At 42.2% G+C, this 21,268-nt stretch overlaps 1 protein-coding gene across 3 annotated transcripts in view; it reads right to left on the bottom strand.

Annotated features, from left to right (window-relative positions):
* LOC121278880 (lethal(3)malignant brain tumor-like protein 4) overlaps positions 1-21,268 on the bottom strand; it is a 385,309-nt gene that overhangs the window by 46,015 nt on the left and 318,026 nt on the right. For all 3 annotated transcript variants that reach the window (XM_041189341.1, XM_041189342.1, XM_041189343.1), the window contains one exon: positions 4,074-4,243. In XM_041189341.1, the coding sequence (XP_041045275.1) occupies positions 4,074-4,243 (170 nt within the window). The remainder of the gene's footprint in view (positions 1-4,073; positions 4,244-21,268) is intronic.

The raw sequence follows: 21,268 nt of genomic DNA, 5'->3' as shown, positions 1-21,268 counted from the left end.
TTTGCCACTGGTTAATGACAGTTTGTTCAATAAACAATTATTTACTTATTAAGTTTACAAACTTGGTGTTTGTATTCTGTTAACCTAAATTAAACAGTTAAGTAGAATTGGGGCAATCTGGTGGTTTGATCAAACTTTTTCACATTTGACATGGCTCGGGGAACAGTGGGGCTTGATATTACTGCGCACTATCTGCAGTGAGCCGATGCTGCCAGACCTGCTGAGTTTTTCCAGGTAATTCTGTTTTTGTTTTGTGACATTATAATACTTTGCTGCATGTGTTCTAATCCACACCAACCTTCACTTGTCTATCATTTCATCATCGCTGACCTATATTGGCTCCTGGTCCCCCAACATCTCAAATTCTAAATTTTCATGGTTATGTTTACGTTTCTGCAGTGCATTCCTGAAACCTATTCCAGTCCAACACCTCCCCACAAAATCTCTAGTCTTCCAGCCTCCAGTCTCTTGTTTATCCTCTTTCTCCTTACACAAAACTGGTGGCTGTGCCTTCAAACTTAGCCCTCACTCTCTGGAATTCCTTCCTTCTCCTCCCTTAAGAACTTTCTTAAATCCCTCTTTTTGGTTCAGGGTCCTTCATGAAGCATCTGGGTACATTTTTTCCATAGGCTGGGAGCTGATCCTGCTGTGCTGCTGTAACTTCACCAGGCGTGAGGTTAAAACCCTATTTACAAATGCAAGTTTTTAGTTATTGTTAGAATAATGCCATAGGTTTTTTTTTCATAGGAAGTGAGCATTGTGGCAATGTTGCCCATTCTTCGTTACCCTTGAGGTGGCGCTAATACGTTGCCATCTTGAACTGTTGCAGTCCATCTGGTGCACCCACAGCGCTGCTGGGGAGGGAGTTCCAAGATTTTGATCCCATAACAGTGAGGGAATGGCGATATGGTTCCAAGTCAGTAATGTGTGGGGCTTGGAGGGGAACTTACAGGTGGTGGTGTTCCCATGCATCTGCTGCCCTTGTCCTTCTAGGTGGTAGAGGTTGTGAGTTTGGAAGGCTGTTGAAGAAGCCTTTATGAGTTCCTGCAGTGCATCTAGTATATAGCACACACTGCTGCCACTGTGCGTCGGTGGTGGAGGGAATGAATGTTTAAGGTGGTGGATGGGGTACCGAACAAGCAGGCTATTTCGTCCTGAATGCTTCTTCTGTTTTGCACTCATCCAGGCAAGTGGAGAGTATTCACTCTCCTGACTTGTGCCTTGAAGATAGTGAACAGGCTTTGGGGAGTCAGGAGGTGGATTACTTGCCTCAGAATTCCCAGCCTCTGACCTTCTCTTGGAGCCACCATGGCTAGTCCAGTTCAGTTTCTGGTCAATAGTAACCCCATTGTTGCTAGTGTTATGTTTATTTGCAAGAGTAAGCCAAACCTTGGTTCTATATCTTAACTGAAGGATGTCTCCACCAATGCCGCACTCTCTCAATTATGCACAGAAGCGGCAGCCCCTGTCTAAGTGCAGTCGAAATGAAATAAATATATGATTACTTTTGCAGCAACTGCAGTTGATAAACGTTGGAATTTTCTGCCTTTCCCCACCACCCCCACACGTCAGAATGGGCTGGCAGGCGGGGGGCTGAGTAAAATTGGGTAGCATGGTGGGGAGGTGGGTGGGGTGCCATGTCTGTTGTCTACCTACTTCTGCTGGTATTTTAACAGCAATGGGGGAGGCATAAGGCAACCCACTCTCCCTTGGGTCAATTGAGGCCCTTGAGTGACCAATTTGGAACTTCCTCCCAGATGGGATGGAATTCTGGCCTGAGCCAATTAATGGACTGACTCAGCTCTGGGCTTCCTGGCCACATGGGGCTGGATTGCCACAGCCTCCAAGTAAAATGCTGACTGTTGTTTAATGTATGTGAGAGAAATGCCAGTTTTGTAATCACAGCCTTCAATTTGAGTGAAGGATCCTTCATAATGTAACATCCGTGGTATTATGCTTTATTATATGAGTATCTTTGGACAAATGTTTGGGACATATTACACAATTTAAACTGTGAAGTGAGAGCGATCTGTCACTGCTTTGTCAAATTAAGTCGTGTCACTATACTTATTACGGTGAGAAAACTGCATAATTATCTGAAGTACATGTATAGTTTGGATCAGTCATGGGCAATGAGTCAGGATTGTGATGTCACTTTTGTTTTCTCATGTTATCATTTCTCATTAATTTATCCTTCAACTTGAAGTATTTGGAAGTCTGTTTCCACGGTACATGGGTTTCTGTCAGTAACAGAATCTCCTTCTTTTGACGTGTTTTACAATAGAGGTTGGTTATGTTGCTCCATGTCCAGAGAATTTAGTTTCGTTTCTTGTACCTCTTGGACCATGGGATTCCATTCTTCAGTGTTAGCAGCAGACTCAGATAACTAAAAGATGTCGATTTGAAAGTAGACATAAGCTCATCAGCTGAAGCTGCAAGAAAGCACTCACATTCACTTTCTCAGGCAGCCCAAAATACTTAGCAGCCAATGAATTGCTTTTTTAAAAGTAATCACTGTTGTTGTGTAGACAAACACTTCCATCAATTGGGGCACAGTAAGGTCCCTCAAATAGCAATTAGATAAACAATTACATTATCTGCTATTGGTGCTGGTGATTAAGGAATGGATATTGGACAAGACCCTGTTCTTCTATGAATTGTGCCATAGGATTTTTATATCCTCCTGAACTGTTAGACAGGTCAGTTCAATGTCTCATCCAAAAGACATCCTCAGTGCTGCATTGTAGTGTTAGTTTATATTATGTCCTGGAGTGGGGCTTGAACCCACAAAACTCTGAAATCAGAGTGCTACCATTGAGTCAAACTGATACTTAAGTAGACAAAATGCTTCTCCACCACCCCATCGATCCCTTCGGCATCTTAGGCACCAGCCTTGTAGATGTTGCTACAAATTCTGTTTCCTATATCTCAATTAGTTTGGGAAATCAAAATGGCACTGCCAGCTTAGAAAACAGGCAATGCTGCAATCCACCCAATTGAGTTCCCCATCTCAACAAAATAATTTTGTATGCAACTGCATATATTGCTTTCTCATACCTATGTTTGATGATTTGGTGTCCAATCATGTTAATTCTTTTTTAGCGTTTAGGAACTTTTTATTTCTATTAACTTCAATGTAATTGAAAATCAGGAGAGTCAAAATGACCTCAATGTTTCATGAATGTGCAATGTTACTGACATAAAACAACACGGTACTATTGTATTTTGCAGCCATGCCTAGTATCTGCTGCATCATCATAAATAAGTTTTACTGTTGTTCTGGGGAAGCATCAACCACTGATTGAGTTTGTGGGGCTGAAAGTCTATGGCTGTTCTAGTAGACTCCTGGTATAACTTTTCAGGAGTCTGATGGAATAGCCACATACTAAGCTGGGACTTGGAGGCAGCAAGCCATGGCTGTGTGCCAATGTTTCAAGCATCGCCTTGGTCATCTGCCCTAACCTCCATACATCCATGAATCAGGAGTTCCTGTGACCTTGTTCACAGGTGGGACTTGAAACACGGTTGGAACTGGTAAATCTGATTGACAGAGGCCCACTTGTGGTTTAGAGTCGGGGTTGGGGCCTGGATCCCTGAAGATAAGGATCAAAAGTATTTTAGTAAAAACAGTAGAATTGGCATCAAAATTTTTTTCAAGGAAGGGGGGAGCCTTTGATCAGCTTAGTTCTGTTAAGACTTTTTGACCACTTTGGTATGGAAACACCCCAGTTGTGCCATAAATCACCAAGGCCTACTAATAGCCAATCTCACTGACACTATGAATTTAAGTGGGGTTTGTGTTGGAAACTCCTCGCAGCCTGGCAGGTGCATCCTGGCACTAATGCAAGTTTAGTCTGTCACATGAACTTTTGAGGCCCAAGCATTGCGTAAAGTACAATATGTTACAGCACGTCATGTACTCTTGAATATTTAACAGGCTTAAATAGTATATTACTTCTAAGTAGAAGCTCAAGTGATACTGCATACATGCCAATATATTTTTCTTGACGTTGAGGAAAGAATCTATCGTTTTCCCCATCATTTAAACCACAGATCCTGCCAGTGCTCTGTACCTCATCAATACTCCATTTGGACACCTTGCTGGCTTGGATGTTCACCACTCCAGGCAATAGTTTGCAGTGCTGCTCCCAGCAAAGTGGGAGATCACGAACTGGGTGAGCAGACATGGCTGACATGAAGACAGACTGGTGGAGAGCTTGCTGCATACTGTCAACAGAAAGATCTGGAAAAGAAAGGTAAGAAGGATTTATTTACTTTTTGAGGAGCAATTTGTTTCTATTTGGCTTTGAATATAATTTTTTTTCAGTGACATTTAAAAGAAAATTTAATTCCAGGGAACTCGTGTTTGTAATCATAAGGTAGCTTGCTACATCATTGGTAAAAATTAGTGTCAAAGAATTGACCTCTCATTAACTGAAGAGAAATAATTTAGAGAAAGGGTCATTTGAAGTGATAATGATGTACTGCATTTTTATGAGCAACTGCCTGGAAGGAAAGAAAACTCATTAGATGCTCATCAGTTGAGTAATATTGTATCCATATGCCTGAGTGGAAACTACATGAAAAACTTTAATGTTAAATTTTAAAATGCTTAGACCATAAGATGTAGGAGCAGAAGTAGGTCATTCGGCCCATCGAGTCTGCTCCGCCATTCAATAAGATGATGGCTGATCTGATAATCCTCAACTCCACTTTCCTGCCTTTTCCCCATAACCTTGATTCCCTTAATGATTAAAAATCTGTCCATCTCAGCTTTGAATATACTTAACAACCCAGCCTCTACAGTCCTCTCTGGTAAAGAATTCCACAAATTGTCTACCCTCTGAGAGAAGACATCCTTCCTCCTCTCTGTTTTAAATGGGCACCCCCTTACTCTGAGATTATGCCCTCTGGTCCTAAACTCTCCCACAATGGGAAACAACCTCTCTGTATCTACCCTGTCCAGGCCCCTCAGAATCTTACATGTTTCAATAAGATCACCTCTCATTCTTCTAAATTCCAATGAGTACAGGCTCAACCAACTCAACCTCTCCTTATAAGAAAATCCCTTCTTTGAGTCATAGAGGTATACAGTACAGAAAAAGGCCCTTCAGCCCATTGGGTCTGCGCCAGTCAAACAAGTTCCCAACTATTCTAATCCCTTGTATGCCATGGCATTGCAAGTGCACATCCAAATACTTATTAAATGTTATGAGGGTCCCTTTCAGGCAGTGAGTTCCAGACTCCCACCACCCTCTAGGTGAAAGATTTCTTTCTCACTTCCCCTCTAAACCTCCTGCCCCTTATCTTAATTCTTTGCCCCCTGGTTATTGATCCCTCCACCAAGGGGAAAAATTCCTTTCTGTCTACCTATCTATGACCCTCATAACTTTATACACCTCAATCATGACCCCCCTCAATCTCCTCTGCTCCAGGGAAAATAACCCCAGTCTATCCAATCTCTCCTCATAACTAAAACTCTCCAGCCCAGGCAACATCCTGGTAAATCTCCTCTGCTCTCTCTCTTATGCAATCACATCCTTCCTATAATGCGGATTCCAGAACTGCACAGAATACTCTAGCTGTGGCCTAACTAGTGTATTATACAGTTCCAGCATAACCGCCCTGCTCTTATATTCTATGCCTCGGCTAATAAAGGCAACTATCCCATATGCCTTCTTAACCACCTTATCTACCTGTCCCGCCACCTTAAGGGACCGGTGGATATGCACACCAAGGTCCTTCTGATCCTCGGTACTTCCCAGGGTCCTATCATTCATTGTGTATTCCTGTGCCTTGTTTGTCCTGCCCCAGTGCATCACCTCACAATTGTCCAGATTAAATTCCATTTGCCACTGATCAGCCCAAGTGACCAGCCTGTCTATATCCTCCTCACTATTTACCACCCCACCAATTTTCATGTCATCCATGAACTTACTGATCAACCCTCCTACATTCAAGTGTAAATTGTTTATAAGTACTACAAACAGCAAGGGACCCAACACCGATCCCTATGGAGCCCCACTGGACATAGGCATCCAGTCACAAAAACACCCCTCAACCATCACACTCTGTTTCCTGCCACTCAGCCAATTCTGAATCCAATTTGCCAAATTGCCTTGGTTTCCGTGGACTTTTACCTTCGTTATCAGTCTCCCATGCGGGACCTTATCAAAAGCCTTGTTGAAGTCCAAGTAGACTACGTCAAATACATTGCACTCATCTACACACCTGGTCACTTCTTCGAAAAATTCAATCAAATTGGTCAGACGTGACCTCCCCTTAACAAAACCATGCTGACTGTCCTTGATTAATCCCTGCCTCTCCAAGTGTAGATTAATTCTGTCCCTCAGAATTGCTGTCAATAGTTTCCCCACCACTGAGGTTAGACTGACTGGCCTGTAGTTCCCTGGTTTATCCTTTCCTCCCTTCTTCAATAACGGTACCACATTGGCTGTTCTCCAGTCCTCTGGCACTTCTCCTGTGGCCAGAGAGGTATTGAAAATTGTCAGTGCCCCTGTTATTCCTCCCTTGCCTCACTCAACAGAGGATCCCTGGTGTCAACCTAGTGAACATTCTCTGGACTGCCTCCAATTCCAGTATATCTTTCCTTAAATAAGGGGACCAAAACTGTTCACAGTATTCTAGGTGTGATCTAACTAGTGCCTTGTATAGTTATAGCAAGACTTCCCAATTTTATACTCCATTCCATTTGAAATAAAGGCCAACATTCCATTTGCCTTTCCTATTACCTGCTGAACTTGTATGCTAGCTTTTTGGGATTTAAGCATAAGAGCCCCCAAATCCCTCTGTGCTACAGCTTTCTGTTGTCTTTCTCCATTTAAATAATATTCAGCTCCTTTATTTCTCCTGCCAAAGTGCAGAACCTCTCACTTTCCCACATTATATTCCATTTGCCACATTTTTACCAACTCACTTAACCTGTCTATATCCCTCTATAGACTTTTTGTGTCATCTTCACCACTTGCCTTCCCACCTATTTTTATGTCATCTGCAAACTTGGCAATAGTACATTCATTTCCCTCATCGAAGTCATGAATATGTATTGTAAATATTGTGGCCCCAGCACTGCACTAGTTACAGGTTGTCATCCTGAAAATGCACCCCGTATCCCAACTCTCTGTTGTCTATTAGTTAGTCAGTCCTCTATCAATGCTAATATACTACCCCCAAGGTTATGTAGCCTTATGTGTGGTACCTTACCAAGCACCTTTTGGAAATCCAAATATATTACATCTACTGGTTCCCCTTTATCTATCCTGCTTCTCAAAGAATTCTAATAAATTCCCCTTCGTGAAGCCATGCTGACTCTGCTTGATTATATTATGCATTTCTAAATGCTCTATTACATCCTTTATAATAGATGCCAAGGGCAAAATTCTCTCCCCGTTTGGGGGTGCGTGTGGAAGTGTGGGGGCAGGCGGCCCTCCAATTGGGGGCGCGACGCCATTTTTAGTGATCGGCCAATTAAGGCCCAACCAGCATGACATCCACAGAGAAGCCCTATGCTTCTCTTGAGGGGGGGGGGGGGGGGGGGGGGGCGGGGGGGGGGGGTTGGAGTTCCTAGAATCAAAAGTGCTCTCTTTCACGCATGTGTGTGACGGAGCACTCCGATCTCTCTGAGACTAAGTGCTGCCTCAGGGAGATTGGTTCCCGAAGTTAAAAAGTTACTGCATTGAAAATTTCATTCACCATCCATGTCCTCTCATGTGACAATGTTAATCAAAAGCGTCTCCTAATATTTTGATTCAGCAATGAAATCTCATCCTGCCTATGGATGAGGTTTCATGCTTTTTCAGGTGGCTGCCAGCGCTCCGAGCTTAATTGTTTTTTGAGTGGCCTAAATAGGTCGTTGACAGGTGTGTATCCAACTCAGATACGCACCCGTCGAACTGACAATCTGAATGACGTGGGTGACGTTGGGATGCTGGCCCAACATTTTCCCAATGACAGATGTTAAGCTAACTGGCCAATAGTTACCTGTTTTTTGTCTCGTTCCCTTTTTGAATAAGGGTGTTACATTGCTAGTTTTCCAATCCTCTGGGACTTTTCCAGAATCTAAGGACTCTTGGCAGATTACTACCTATTACATCCACTATCTCTACAGCTATTTCCTTTAATATCCGAGAATGCAACCCATCAGGTCCAGGTGACTTATCAGCCTTTAGCCCCATTGCTTTCCCTAGTACTTCTTCTCTAGTGATAGTTTTTACATTTATTTCCTCTACCCTTTTGCCCCGTGATTATTTAGTATTTTTGGTATGCTATTAGTGTCTTCTACCTTGAATAACGATGCAAAGTATTTAGTCAACCCCTCTACAATTTCCTGGTTCCCCATTATTATTTCCCAAGCCTCATTCTCTAAGGGGCCTATATTGACTTTGGCCTCTCACTTCCTTTTTATATATTTAAAGAAGCTCTTACTGTCAGTTTTTATATTCCTTGCTAGTCTACCTTCAAAGTTTAATTTCTCCTACTTTATTAATTTTTTGGCCATCTTCTGTTGCTTTTTAAAACTTTCCCTATACTTGGTTTACCACTAATCTTTGCCACATTGTATGCTTTTTCTTTCACTTTGATACTGTCCTTAGCTTCCTTGGTTAACCATGGCTGGTTTATCCCCTTCGTATAATCCTTCTTCCTCACTGGGATACATCTTTTTTGTGAGTCATGAACTATTTTCTTAAACGTCTGCCATTGTTCATCAACCATCTTTTCTGCTAAACTCCTTGCCCCAGCCCATTCCAGCCAACTCCGCCCTCATTTCTTTGTAATTACCCTTATTTAAGTTTAGCACAGATGTTTCCAAACTAATTTTCTCACTCTGAAACTGAATGCTAAACTCCACCATGTTATGGTCACTGTTTTCTCGAGGATCTGTTACTCTGAGATCATTTATTAAACCTGCCTCGTTACACATTACCAGATCCAAAATAGCCTGATCCCTAGTTGGATCCACAACATATTGTTCTAAGAAACAATCCCAAATACACTCTATGAATTCTTGCTCGTGGCTACCTCTACCAATTTGATTTTCCCAATCTACATGGAATTAAAGTCACCCATGATTAATATACTGTCTTTTTTACATGCCCTCATTATTTCCTGATTTATTCTCTGTCTGACAGCATGGCCGTGATTTTCTGGCCCCATCCCGGGTGGGACTCGCCACAGGCGAGGCGGTGCCTCAGCCAGAAATCTATTGACTTGTGGTGGAACCGGAAGATCCCGGTGGCGGGTAGGTGCGGAAAACTCTGCCCCATAGCTATTGTTAGGGGGCCTATAGACTACTCCCACCAGTGTTTTCTTCCCCTTGTTATTTCTTACCTCCACCATATGGATTCCACATCTTCCAATCCAAGATAATCTCCTGCTATCGTACTTATTCCATCTTGTACTAACAAAACTACCCCACCACTGTTTCCTTCCTGCCTGTCCTTTGTAAAAGTCACATACCCCTGAATATTTAGTTCCCAGCTTTGATCTCCTTATAATCATGTCTCCATAATGGCTTTAAGATCATACCCATTAACCTCTATTTGTGCCGTTAATTCATTTATTTTGTTCTGTATACTATGTGCATTTAAGTAAAGAGCCATTAATTTTGCCTTTTTTACCATTTTTTCCTCCTTTGACCCTATTTGCTGATGTTTTTTTTATGTTTGTACACTCTATCCTTTCCTGTCACACTCTGGGCATCATTACCTAAGTAGCTGCCCTGCAATGCCGCCATATCCTTTTGCTTTGTAAGCCACTTATCCCCTCTCCAGAACTCCGCCCCCCTTCTATTTAGTTTAAAGCCCTCTCTGTAGATACAGCCCCAGCTTTTCGTTTTGTGGAACTCAGTCACATGGGCACCTGGGCCCAATTGTCTGAATATTTTATGCTGGATTTTCAGGATAACTTTGGTGGAACAACATTAACATTTCAGGTTTGCTACTTGACCTGGTGAGTATTTCCAACATTTTTATTGATATTCCAGGTTTCTAGCATCTGCAATATTTTGCCTTACCTATAGAAAGCAGCTGTTCTGTTGGGTTACTTGGATGAACTAGAGGCTGTTTTACATTAATTAATGTGCGAACTATATCATCACTAATTTATATTGAATATGATATGTCAATTTTAGTTCATAGTATTTTGGGAGGCACAGTTCCAAATTACACAATCATGTTCATATTTTCCCTGAAATTATATATCAGTGGCCTTGATTATTATTATGTTTGCTTAGTGTTTCATCTGCCTCATCTTTTCTTTCAAAACACAGGAATCACAGGAAGATCACAACATAGATGTTCCAAACTCTGAGGTACCTGTTCCCCGGTCTCTTCCTCTCCCCTTCACTCCCTCTCCTATTCCTCTTCTCTGTCTTCTTTGGTCTATAACCAAGCTATTCCCCCAGCCCTTGACCTGAACGTTGTTCTAGGTCTTGGCTCCCCATGTGCAACATCAGAACAAATGGACACTTCCCTACCTTCTCCTAAGGCCTGTGATCCTCCACTACCTTTCCTTCCTCCATTCTGCTGCACTATGCCCCTCTGCTGCCCCGCTCTACCATTCTTTGCCGCGATCACACTTGCACCAAACTGATTCAAGCACTATCTTCATAAAACAGCAACAAATCACACCATGATAGGTGGAAAACGAACCAATCAGCAAGTAGCAGCAAAAGGTATCACATTGTGAAATTCAATATAAGTGAATCAAAAATGGGCAGACAGCAAACAACTACCAATAAGAAAGGGAAAGGAAACCAGCTAAACTGATAATTTTTTAAAGAAATTGTTTTTGGCCACCATCTCCCTTTCTCCCTAAAATGACAGGCACGGTGCTGGAAATAATGCTTTTTACATAATAAAGCCATATAACATTGCAAAATTTGCAATAAAATGAATAATCTAACCCACATGTCACTAACTTCATTTCTGTATCCATAATTGATAAATGAGTAACAGGGACCGATATTCATGCAATCTCAATGCTCGTGTATGCACGTGTGCCTTCACCTTTTTGTGTTGAGTTAGTAAAATGGTAAGATTAAAGCAGAGTGCATGAGTGTTTTTAGATTGTTCTGTGCGCTTTAATTCCCTAGATACTGATCGTTGGTTATCTGCTAAAATATTGTGCAACGTGAACATGTAAGACTTCAGTAGCATGGAAACACCAGAAACATTGGGCTGAACGTTTGGAGCTGGAGAGAGGGCAGGGCCGGTTGGGGGGGGAATGCTACTTTGAGGTGGGGAAACCCGAAAGAATAGGTATGCTGCTGCTCTTGCTCAATTTAATGGCAGGGCCTGATTAGCATTTTTAATCTCCATTTCCTAGCCACAACCAGCTAGATTGAGAGGCGGCCTGGCAGCAGGCGGATAGGCCTTCAGCACCAGGCTGCAGTTGGGCGACAAAGAGGAGAGAGAGAGGGACTGAAAAGGCTGGGGTGGGGTTGGTGGGAGATCGGAGGCTGGAGGGAAGCTCAAATCCAGAGTAGGGAGCGATTGCAGGGGAGAGGAAAGATTGAAAGCTTGGGCTGGGGAAGATTGGAGGCCTTGTGAAAATCAGAAGGGTTGGGTGGCGGGGGTGAATCGGAAGAGCTAGGAGAAGATTGGAGTCTTGTAGAGGAGATCGGAAGGGTCAGATGGAGATCAGAAGGGTCAGGGGGTCTCTGATCGCAGGAGGTTGGTGAAGCATACAAACAAATCACAGAAAGGCACTTACCCCTGGATTTCCCCTACCCCCTCCCCACTCCTCCCCACCAACCTCCCGCCTCTACATGCCAGGTTTCCCACAGTTTGAAAAACTCAGTTGGTCAGAGTTAAATTTAAATGGTGGTAAAATATTTATAACATAATATAATACCTGTCTCCTGGAAGCAAACTGATTGCCCACTGTCCCATCACCCGTGAAACTGGAAGTGGGCAAGCTGGAGGCAGGTTGAGATCAGCATTTATATTTTAAATACTGTAACATCCACCCAACACAACCCATCCATTTTAGGCATTAAAATTTCCCCTGTTTTATGGAGAGGAGAGCCGTCTCCATAGTCAGCTCGCCCAACCCAAACAACAAATCTGGGCTCGCAGAAGAAAGTAAGCCTAACCAATAACATACAGCTCCAACAGAGCACATCAAGGTAAATAGCAACATTCTCAACAATCACTGTGATGAAATCAATTACAGTTCACGACTACTTGCCAAAATCCTAGAGACTGTGATATGTCGGATAAGTTCATGCCAGAATTCCAAACTTATGTGAAAGAGAAAAACTGCAAAGTTTTGAAGTATATAGACAATCAAAGTACATTTACCTATACCCACGTGTAAGACATTTCCTACTAAATTAGTGTGTGGCTAAAGTGGTATCATGTAGCTGCACCAGTGGCTAATCAGTGACAGTATATCAGACTATATTGCTATACAGCAGATATTGTTGTTTAAAATGTCTTGATATTTTTCATTGGAAACTTTTGTAACTTTGAGAGACCAAGGGATTCCTGGGACAACTATGTCCAGTTGAAGGGACTCAACAAGATAGCAGGCTGTATGGCTTTATACTTACAATTCCCCATTTTTTTTAATGATTGTCAGTAAAACTAGTCACAGCCATGCTGTCTGTGAGCTACAAGCTCTCTCTTCAATGGAAAGGTTGCTAAGGACTAAAACGCTAATTAAAGCCATTATTACAGATTAGGTAATTTGATTTTTTTCTATTAATAGAATCAAAACAATGTAAAGCATGAGGAATAGATTTTATCTGAAGTAAACAGCACAGGAATCCAAAGTAAGTCACTATGTCAAAAAGGTTGTTTATTTAATAAACACAGCAGATTGGCAAATTCAGGAAGGAATGAACAATTTTTCAAGTTGAAAGAATGATGGCTCTTAATAAAAAAGAGTTGATGTTAAAAAAGTTGGGAGGACGATGAGGAGGATGATGAGGAAGCTGATGACCAGCCGCAGCATCCTGAAAGACATGAGGAGCCACATGGAGAGGGTAATGACGTAAGCACAAGGAAGACTCGGGAGATGTACACAGATTCAAATTACCTTTTCTCACATCATCTTTCCAACCAAACAAAAGTCCATCTTAGTTGGACTGTTTTACCATAGGTTGTATAAGTCAACTTTTTAAGCCTTGTACAGTCCAGTCACCTTTATAAAAAAAGGATATAGAGGGATGGAAGGAAAATTTGCAAGGATCGTACCAGGAACAGATGAATAGGCTGTGTCTCTTTTCTCTTGAAAGGAGAAGCCTGTGGGGTGACTGAATAAAGGTCTTTAAAATTACGAAAGGTTCTGACAGAGCAGACACAGAGGACAGAATTTTATGCTGATAGAATATTTTCAACCATTGGGACCATTTCTGGGTCCCAACTGTGCATGTCTCGCAGTGGGTGCGATCTTCCAGGAGGCAGCCTAATTAGCCGCCTCCATGTCCACTGTCATAGGAAGAAATAGGACTTAGGAGCAGGAGTAGGCCATTCTGCCCTTTGAGCCTGCTCTGCCATTCAACAAGATCATGGCTGATTTCCTTGTGACCTGAACTCCACTTTCCTGTCTGCCCCCCATAACCTCGACTCCCTTGTCTATGAAAAATATGTTGAACACTGCCTTGAATAAATTCAATGACTCAGCCTCCACTGTTGTTTGGGGAAGGAATTCCACATACTAAAGGCCTTTGAGAGTAAAAATTTCTCCTCATCTCCATCTTAAACAGTAGACCTCTTATTCTTAAACTGTGTTCCATGGTTCTGGTTTCTCCCACAAGTGGGAACATCCTCCCAGCACCTACTCTATCAAATCCCCTCAGGGTCTTATATGTTTCAGTAAGATCACCCTTCATTCTCCAAAACTCCAATGAGTATAGGCCCAACCTGTCCAACCTTCCTTCATAAGATAAGTCCTTCATCCCAGGAATTAGTCAAGTATTGTCCAATTAATGGTGGTGGGCAGGTTCCTGAGGCTGCAGGCCAAATCAGAGGGCCCACAGCTGTCGACGGCCAGCTGCCCCAAGGGAGAGGTGGGCACTGCTGAGGTGATAGGGGACCATGTGGATGCTTCAAAATGGAGGTTCGCTCAGAAGCATGGATGAGAAAAATCAAGAGGCAGGAAGTCAGTAGGGCCATCGGAGTGGAGGGGAAACCGCTCCAGAGGATTTGTTTTGGCTGCATGTGCAGCCTATAATTTCCACGGACACATCAGTGGGTCATGAAGCCTTCTGCTCCCATGGTACCCCTGGCCTGCCATTTGAAAGCTGCCTTCAGAGAGCTCCACGCTCAGCAGGAGTCCGCTCTGAAGATGTGAAGATCACAGTGGAGTCCTCCACATCTCCCCAAGCACCCCACTCCCCCCCAGCCTCTGATTTTGCTCCTGGTCTTGCCTTCAATCACTTCTGTGGGACCAGGAAGATTCCTCCCTCCTCAAACCTCCCACTAGAAGGAGTTTCTGCTTGTGAGGAAGAGCAAAACTAGACGTTGTCAATGTATGATAGTCACCAAAAAATCAAATAGGGAACTGAGAAGAAACATCTTTACTCAAGAGAGTAGTGAGAATGTGGAATGCACTACCACAGGGAGTTGCTGAAGAAAATAGTATAGATGCATTTAAGGGAAGCTAGTCAAGCATATGAGGGAGAAGAGAATATTGGGGTATGCTGACAGAGATAGATGAGGAAGGATAGGAGGAGGTTTCAGAGAAGCATAAATGTTGACACAGATTGGTTGGACAAATGGGTTGATTCAGTGCTAAATGTTCTAAGTAATTGCTTTATTCAAGTAGCAGCCAAAAGCCTCCGCAATTACACTCCTGCAAGCCCATCGGGTGCATAAAACTTCTCTTTCTCCCCTCAATTTCATATGCAAGGCCCCAACAGGGGTCAGACCAGCTTCTGGGCCAAAGCAATGAACTGTCCCACCAGATTAGGTTACGCCTTAGACATAAAGTGAACTTTTAGGGTGCTTCAGCTGTCTAACATCAGGGCAAGATATTTGGTTGGGCTGTGGGGTGGGGTGGGGTGGAAGTGGAAGAAAAGGAAAAGAAAGCAGGGCTATAAGAAAATGAAATAGGAGATATTGACTACACAGGAGTACTAATAAAGCAGGAGCCTCATGAAAGGGTTCTGATGAAATAAACCATGGGCAAAGGTCGAAGAAGAGATTACAGGGATGAAATCATCCCCTAATATATCTGTTATTTTACTTATATTTAATATATACTATTTTTATTTGCCAGTTTTATTTAGTTGGAGATCAGTTTTCATCATGTAGCAGCTGTCATTGTGTTTCATGTAGTTAATGTGAAATGAAGTTTACATGAACTGCGAAGACTGTGGTGTAATTACTGCAGGTTTATTAAGAAGCAATCTGCAGTTGATTATGAAAAAAAATTATATCCAGCATACATTACATAAGTAATTTATAGGTAAACAAGGGACCATTCCCACATTAATCTTAACATTCAATAGTCTCATAAGCCATTCGCAATGAAAAATAGGATTCCATCAGTCCAGTGTTTCCAGGGAGTTGACTGTGAACTAGCTCAGTTCTAAATCATATGGCCTATCTAAGAAATATCCTTTCTTGCTGACTGATTATTATGATCCACACTCGGCATGATTGCTCTCTGCCGCCAACTATCCTGTAGAAATTTCAGCAAGGTTACTAATTATGTGGTCATGAAACGTGTCATTTAACACAAAGTGCTCATTTTGGTTTTTGACACCCCATTAATTTTTCTAAAAGCAATACAGTTACATTATGTCAGTCTGTTACATTATTTTACACATTATAAATCTGTACTGATTATTTGTTTCACAAATAATGTACATGTCAATTACACAATGGAGTATTCTACAGTAGAATATTGAGCTGTAATTTTTAAATGAAAGCTTCAGATTTTGTTAAAATTCAGAAGTGCTTCATTTTCCTACACAGTACACTGGTTTCATGGAAAACATGTGTGCAACATTATGACTTCTCTTTTTTTTAATAGTTTTTTAACGATTAATTTATATTTCTCACAAATCTTTCAATTTATGATCAAGTATAGAAATGAGTGTGCACTTCAGTTAATTGAAAATTAGCCACTGCAATTATACAAAATTGACTTTTAAGGCCTATAAAGTTTAAAAAAACAAAATCCTTTGATCAAGTATGCTTTTGGATGAAACTCATATTCATTGGGATTACTGCGCAATTTTACAGGTTCATGCTTCTGACCAAGAGACTTGCCTACCAGGAGTGCTCATAACAAATTCAGATGCACACCGCCCACCAATTTTCTGTCATTATTTTTGATAAAATGAGCCCTTTTATGGAAATCCTGCTGGATCAATGACAAGACAGGCTTTGCACCTGCCCATCTTGATGAAAGCTGACTCACATCAGACTCATTTCCATGCTGGCAGCTGGTTCCTAGCAGTACTGGCACCGCTGTGTCTTCCGTTGCAGGCTCCTGAATCACCTTGAGTATTCAACATCCACTCTCACCGCTGGCAAAAGCTCTTCAGAGTTGTGACGGGTGCTGGAAATTCAAAATTGGTAACAGCAGGGCAAAAAATGCTGTTACATTATTATATTGTCTGATCTATTACTGTTCTTGCATTCATTCTTTCATGTGTGCTCTGCCCAATGGTAGGTTCTTGACTTACTCTCTGCTGATCCTTCATCCTGAGTTGTTTTCTTAGCAGTTTATGTCAGTGGTGGCAGGTCCCAAGTCTACCTCAGCTGGACCAGGTATCAAACCAAAGCTGTTGGTGTTATTCTGAACAACATGCTAGCCAACTGAGCTTTCCAGCCACCCTCTATACTGTCACAGGGACAATTAGTGATATTTTCTGCTTTTCAATAGTATTGACACAATTACAAAGTGCTGAAATTGACAACATGTATCAGGGTGGAATTGGCAGAGAGACAAGCAAATAAAAAGTAAGTCAGGGCATAACATGAATTCATCCAGCTTGTATTTAGGCTTATCTGAATTTGTTATACATCGTGGTCAATAGATTATATAATTTCATATAATTATCCTCTGTTTGTGGTTACCACTTCTGTACCATAGACATTTAGCCCAGCCAGGGACTAATTAGGGATTCTCTCTGACAATTCCACTCGTACAGCAAAGCCAATCGTCAATAATTACTTCCATCATTTGCAATTCCTGATTAATGTAATAGCAGATGATCTTGAGTTTGTGAAACCACTGATCAAAGATGTCAGACTATCACTCAATGAGTTTGTGTAACTGCATTTGTACATGAACTTTGACCCAGGTATGCTCAAACAGAGGATTTGAAAAATTACCCTACAAAAGAAAAATTGACCAATAAGAAATGTCAGCGTATTAAAATAATGCATCAGAGGAAGCAATTCATTAAATAATTGAAAACATTCATCACATCAGCTTTCATATACATTTGTCAGACATTTTATCTGCATATGTACAGTTTTACCTGATTTACAGGGGTATGCTAGCATGGTGGACTAGTAACCCAGAGGCCTGGATTAATGGTTTGGAGACAGGCCAGGATTGTTCCCTTGTCGGGGGCGGCTTGGTGGGGGCAGGCAGGAGCGGTCAGGAAGCTGATTGCCATTTAAGGCCCGCTCAGCGTGAAACCCATGCAGCACCACTGCCTGGGTCTGGGGGGACCAGGGAGCAGGAGGTGAGAACGCAAGTTGGCAAATACGCACAGATGCGCGCTGGAAAAGCTCCCTGAGGCACAGGGCTGCCTCAAGGAGGTGCAGAGTTTTGACAATTAAAAATAAAAATTTTTGAATGTTAAAAAACATGCCCCTTCATGAGGTTAGAAATTAGGATAACATTATTAACATTTTTTAATGCTGGATTGAAACCTCATCCCACCCGTGGATGAAGTTCGGAAAAAAATGCAAAGACCACTTGGCCTCTCAGCTGCCTGTCAACCATAAGGTTGGACGAGCAGTGAAAAATTTAAATCAATTACATTGTTAATGGCCTTCATTGGCTTTTTAATTGAGGGCAGGTGCACTGCCGATTCCTGTGTGTGACCGCCAACTGAAATATCGCACGAGTGCGTGATGACGTCGGGACATTCACCCAATGTCATCATGTGTCATTTTACGCTCGAGTGGGTCAGGCGCGCGCCTGCCCAGCGAAAAATCCTGCCCATAGGCTGGGATTTTCCAAGTAGGCCTGAGGTCATGCCAGGACTGGGAGTGGATGCTGCTGCCGCGCATAAGTCAATCGATAGAGAGCAATCTCATGCTGGCAGGCCAGTTAACTATTGGCAGGCAGGGGGGCAGTGGTGGGGAGGAATCCAGTTCCAAAATGCACGTGTGACACTGCTGGAGGTGTTGGCGCCATATTTAAAGGACAGCCAGCATTCACTGAACGTAGCTGCTGCCCTGTTAATAGCTACTGCCCTGTTGGAAGCCATGAAACTCAGTATCCTGTCAGGGGGAGAAAGCCCTAATGCTGACTGAAGTAGGCATTCTGAATGGTTCGGCAGAATGCAGCCCCAGAGTTCACTTACTCGGGAAGAACAGGAGCTCCTCTTCCCGAGGGAAGGGAGGAAGAGACCTTCACACTGAACCAAGCTAGCCTGGGCAAAAATTGCAGAGGAGGTCAGCAGCCATGGGGTTGTCTGATAACCTGGTTACAGTGCCACAGAGGGGTGAATGACATTATTCTTTCCACCAAGGTGAGTCTTCTACACCTTGCTTCTCTTTGGGGTTTGTATGTGGCAACATGTAAGAGTAAAGTTGGTGGAGAGGGAATGCCCACCCAGTTGGTGGCAATGGGGTCTGGCTGCAGCAAATCTTTGTAAGACGAAAGGCTGCATCTTGGTCATTGGATGCTTGTCTATCAGTGTTAACTATGGCAAGGTCTCCCCAGAGTAGCATCATACAGAAGGCGTTCAAGTGCCCCCATCATGCACAGCAAGGCTGCCACCTGCTTAGATACTTTTGTTGTCGGGCAACTAACATTTTTCCTAAAGGAATAAAACAGAGAGCCCACAATGCCAAAGGGGGCCGGATTGGCGGCGGGGTGCCCATTCCTGCCATCCTAACACCTATGGAAGAGCGCCTTTGGATTGGCAGGGTGAGACTGGGAAATGTTAATATTCAGAAGGACCTAGGTGTTTTTGTTCACGAATCACAGAAAGTTCACATGTAAACACAGCAAGCAATCAGGAAAGCAAATGATATTTTTGCCTCTATTAAATGGGATTGGTATATAAAAGTAAAGAAGTCTTACTGCAATTGTATTGGTGCGACAACATCTGGCGTACTGTATGCAGTTTTGGTCTCCTTACCCAAGAAAGGATATACTTGCCTTAGAAGGAATACATTGAAAGTTCACTAGACCTGATTCCTGGGATGATGGGATTGTCCTATGAAAAGAGATGCAGTAGGCTAGGTCTATATTCCCAAGAGTTTAGAAGAATGAGAGATTATCTAATTGAAACTTATGACATTCTTAAGGGGCTTGACAGGTGGATGCTGGGAGGATATTTCTCTCGGCTGGGGAATCTGGAACTAGGGATGACAGTGTCAGAGTAAGGGTTGGCCATTTGAGACTGAGGTGAGGAGAAATTTCTTTATTCAAAGGGTTGTGAATATTTGGAATTCTCTACCCTTAAAAGCTTTAGATGCTAAATTGTTGAGTATTTTCAAGTCAAAGATTGACTTTAAGTACTAAGGGAATCAAGGGATATCGGGTTAGTGCGGGAAGGTGTAGCTGAGCTAGAAGATCAGCCATGCTTTTATTGCAGGCTCAAGTGTGTCCTGTTCATATGTTCACTTATATTGGATTCATAATTCTGAAATATTTGGAATTTTTAAATGAAAACCGATGAAATGGTGAATTTTAAACAATTTTTAAACTTCATAATCAATAGGATTTCAGTATTAAAAATTAAAAAGTGACATTTTGATTTTAACAAAGCAATAAGACTGCCAACTGCCCAAAAGTTACTTTAATAGTCACACTCACACATCTAACAAAAAGGTTTAAAGAGACACTGTACATTATCTGACTTTACAGGGACTCTGGGTCCAAAAATCTGCAGGCAGTTCTGATGGGGCTCTTCTGCACTGATTCTACTGGAGGGTTTAGGGTCAGGGGGATACAGCATCTCATTTGTATGGGGACAGTAGGTACGTTTAACACTACAAGTCCAACTCAGACACCTGCCAGTGCCACATTATTTGAAACTGCAGCACTATATCCTGGTAACTACTTGCTGGACAACTCTGTCAGTTCCTATTTGGCAATATGCTTATGGGGGTGAAGCCCAGAAAATGGCGTAAATTTTGTCTTCACCACTTGGGCGATAATCTGGCAGAGTTACAGAATGTGTCTGATTTTAATTCCATTCATTTCAGTTCAATGAATATATTCTATAAAGGGCTGGCTCCAAATTACCATCCAGGCACTGAAGATAAAAATCTACCCCTAGAGTTAGTGAGATTATTATACATTGATAAAAAAGTAAAAGATTGCCTAGAAATCTGTACAATCTATCAAACATCAGTCAAAGCCAAACAGATAAATGTGTATAATATAGCTATTAAAGCAACAAAGTCACCATTTGATCAGTTTAAACATTATCTGCTATATTTTCCTTGACTGTATACTCAAGGTGTTTTTTTCACTAAGGTTGATGAGCGGAGGAAAAGAATTCTTCTTTGAAGTTCCAAAAGTGTTTACTTGCATATACTATTTCCTCCCTGAAATCTAAAATGAAAGGGCTAAATTATACTGTGTGACACTGTTGAATGGGTGATAGTGAATTGGCAAACTGTTTTGCATCTCTCCTAAATTTTTATTTCCATTGAAGTTAATCAACCATTTTATACTATTCCATAATGTCAAAATCTACCCCATTGTCCTGTCTGCTACTCACTGGGGGTAATTGTCACCCCCAATGGTTAACATCTGAACCAAGAACTCGGCTCACCTTGAACCCACCCGTTTCTGGTTTTAGCAAAGATGGAACACCAAGCTGTTCTCAGGAAATCAGGCAATGTGACCTTTTAAGGAAGCTGCGTGACTCCATTTTAACAGGATTTCTATTTTAACACACGTTGGCTATGTTTCCCAGACTTTGGGAACCCCAAAAGCTAAAAAGAGGTTAAAAAATCTGGATCCATTAATTCAGTGGTGCTTGAAGGGCCAGGAATGTTCCCTTCAGGCCCAACAAGATAATCTGTGAAACCCTCTCCCCACACCTTCACTCCCCAACACCACACCAATCACTGATCACCCTCGATCA

This window comes from Carcharodon carcharias, chromosome 6, assembly GCF_017639515.1.
Source record: "Carcharodon carcharias isolate sCarCar2 chromosome 6, sCarCar2.pri, whole genome shotgun sequence".
Taxonomy (NCBI): domain Eukaryota; kingdom Metazoa; phylum Chordata; class Chondrichthyes; order Lamniformes; family Lamnidae; genus Carcharodon; species Carcharodon carcharias.
The sequence above is the reverse complement of the archived record's forward strand: the minus strand, read 5'-3'. Positions and strand labels throughout refer to the sequence as shown.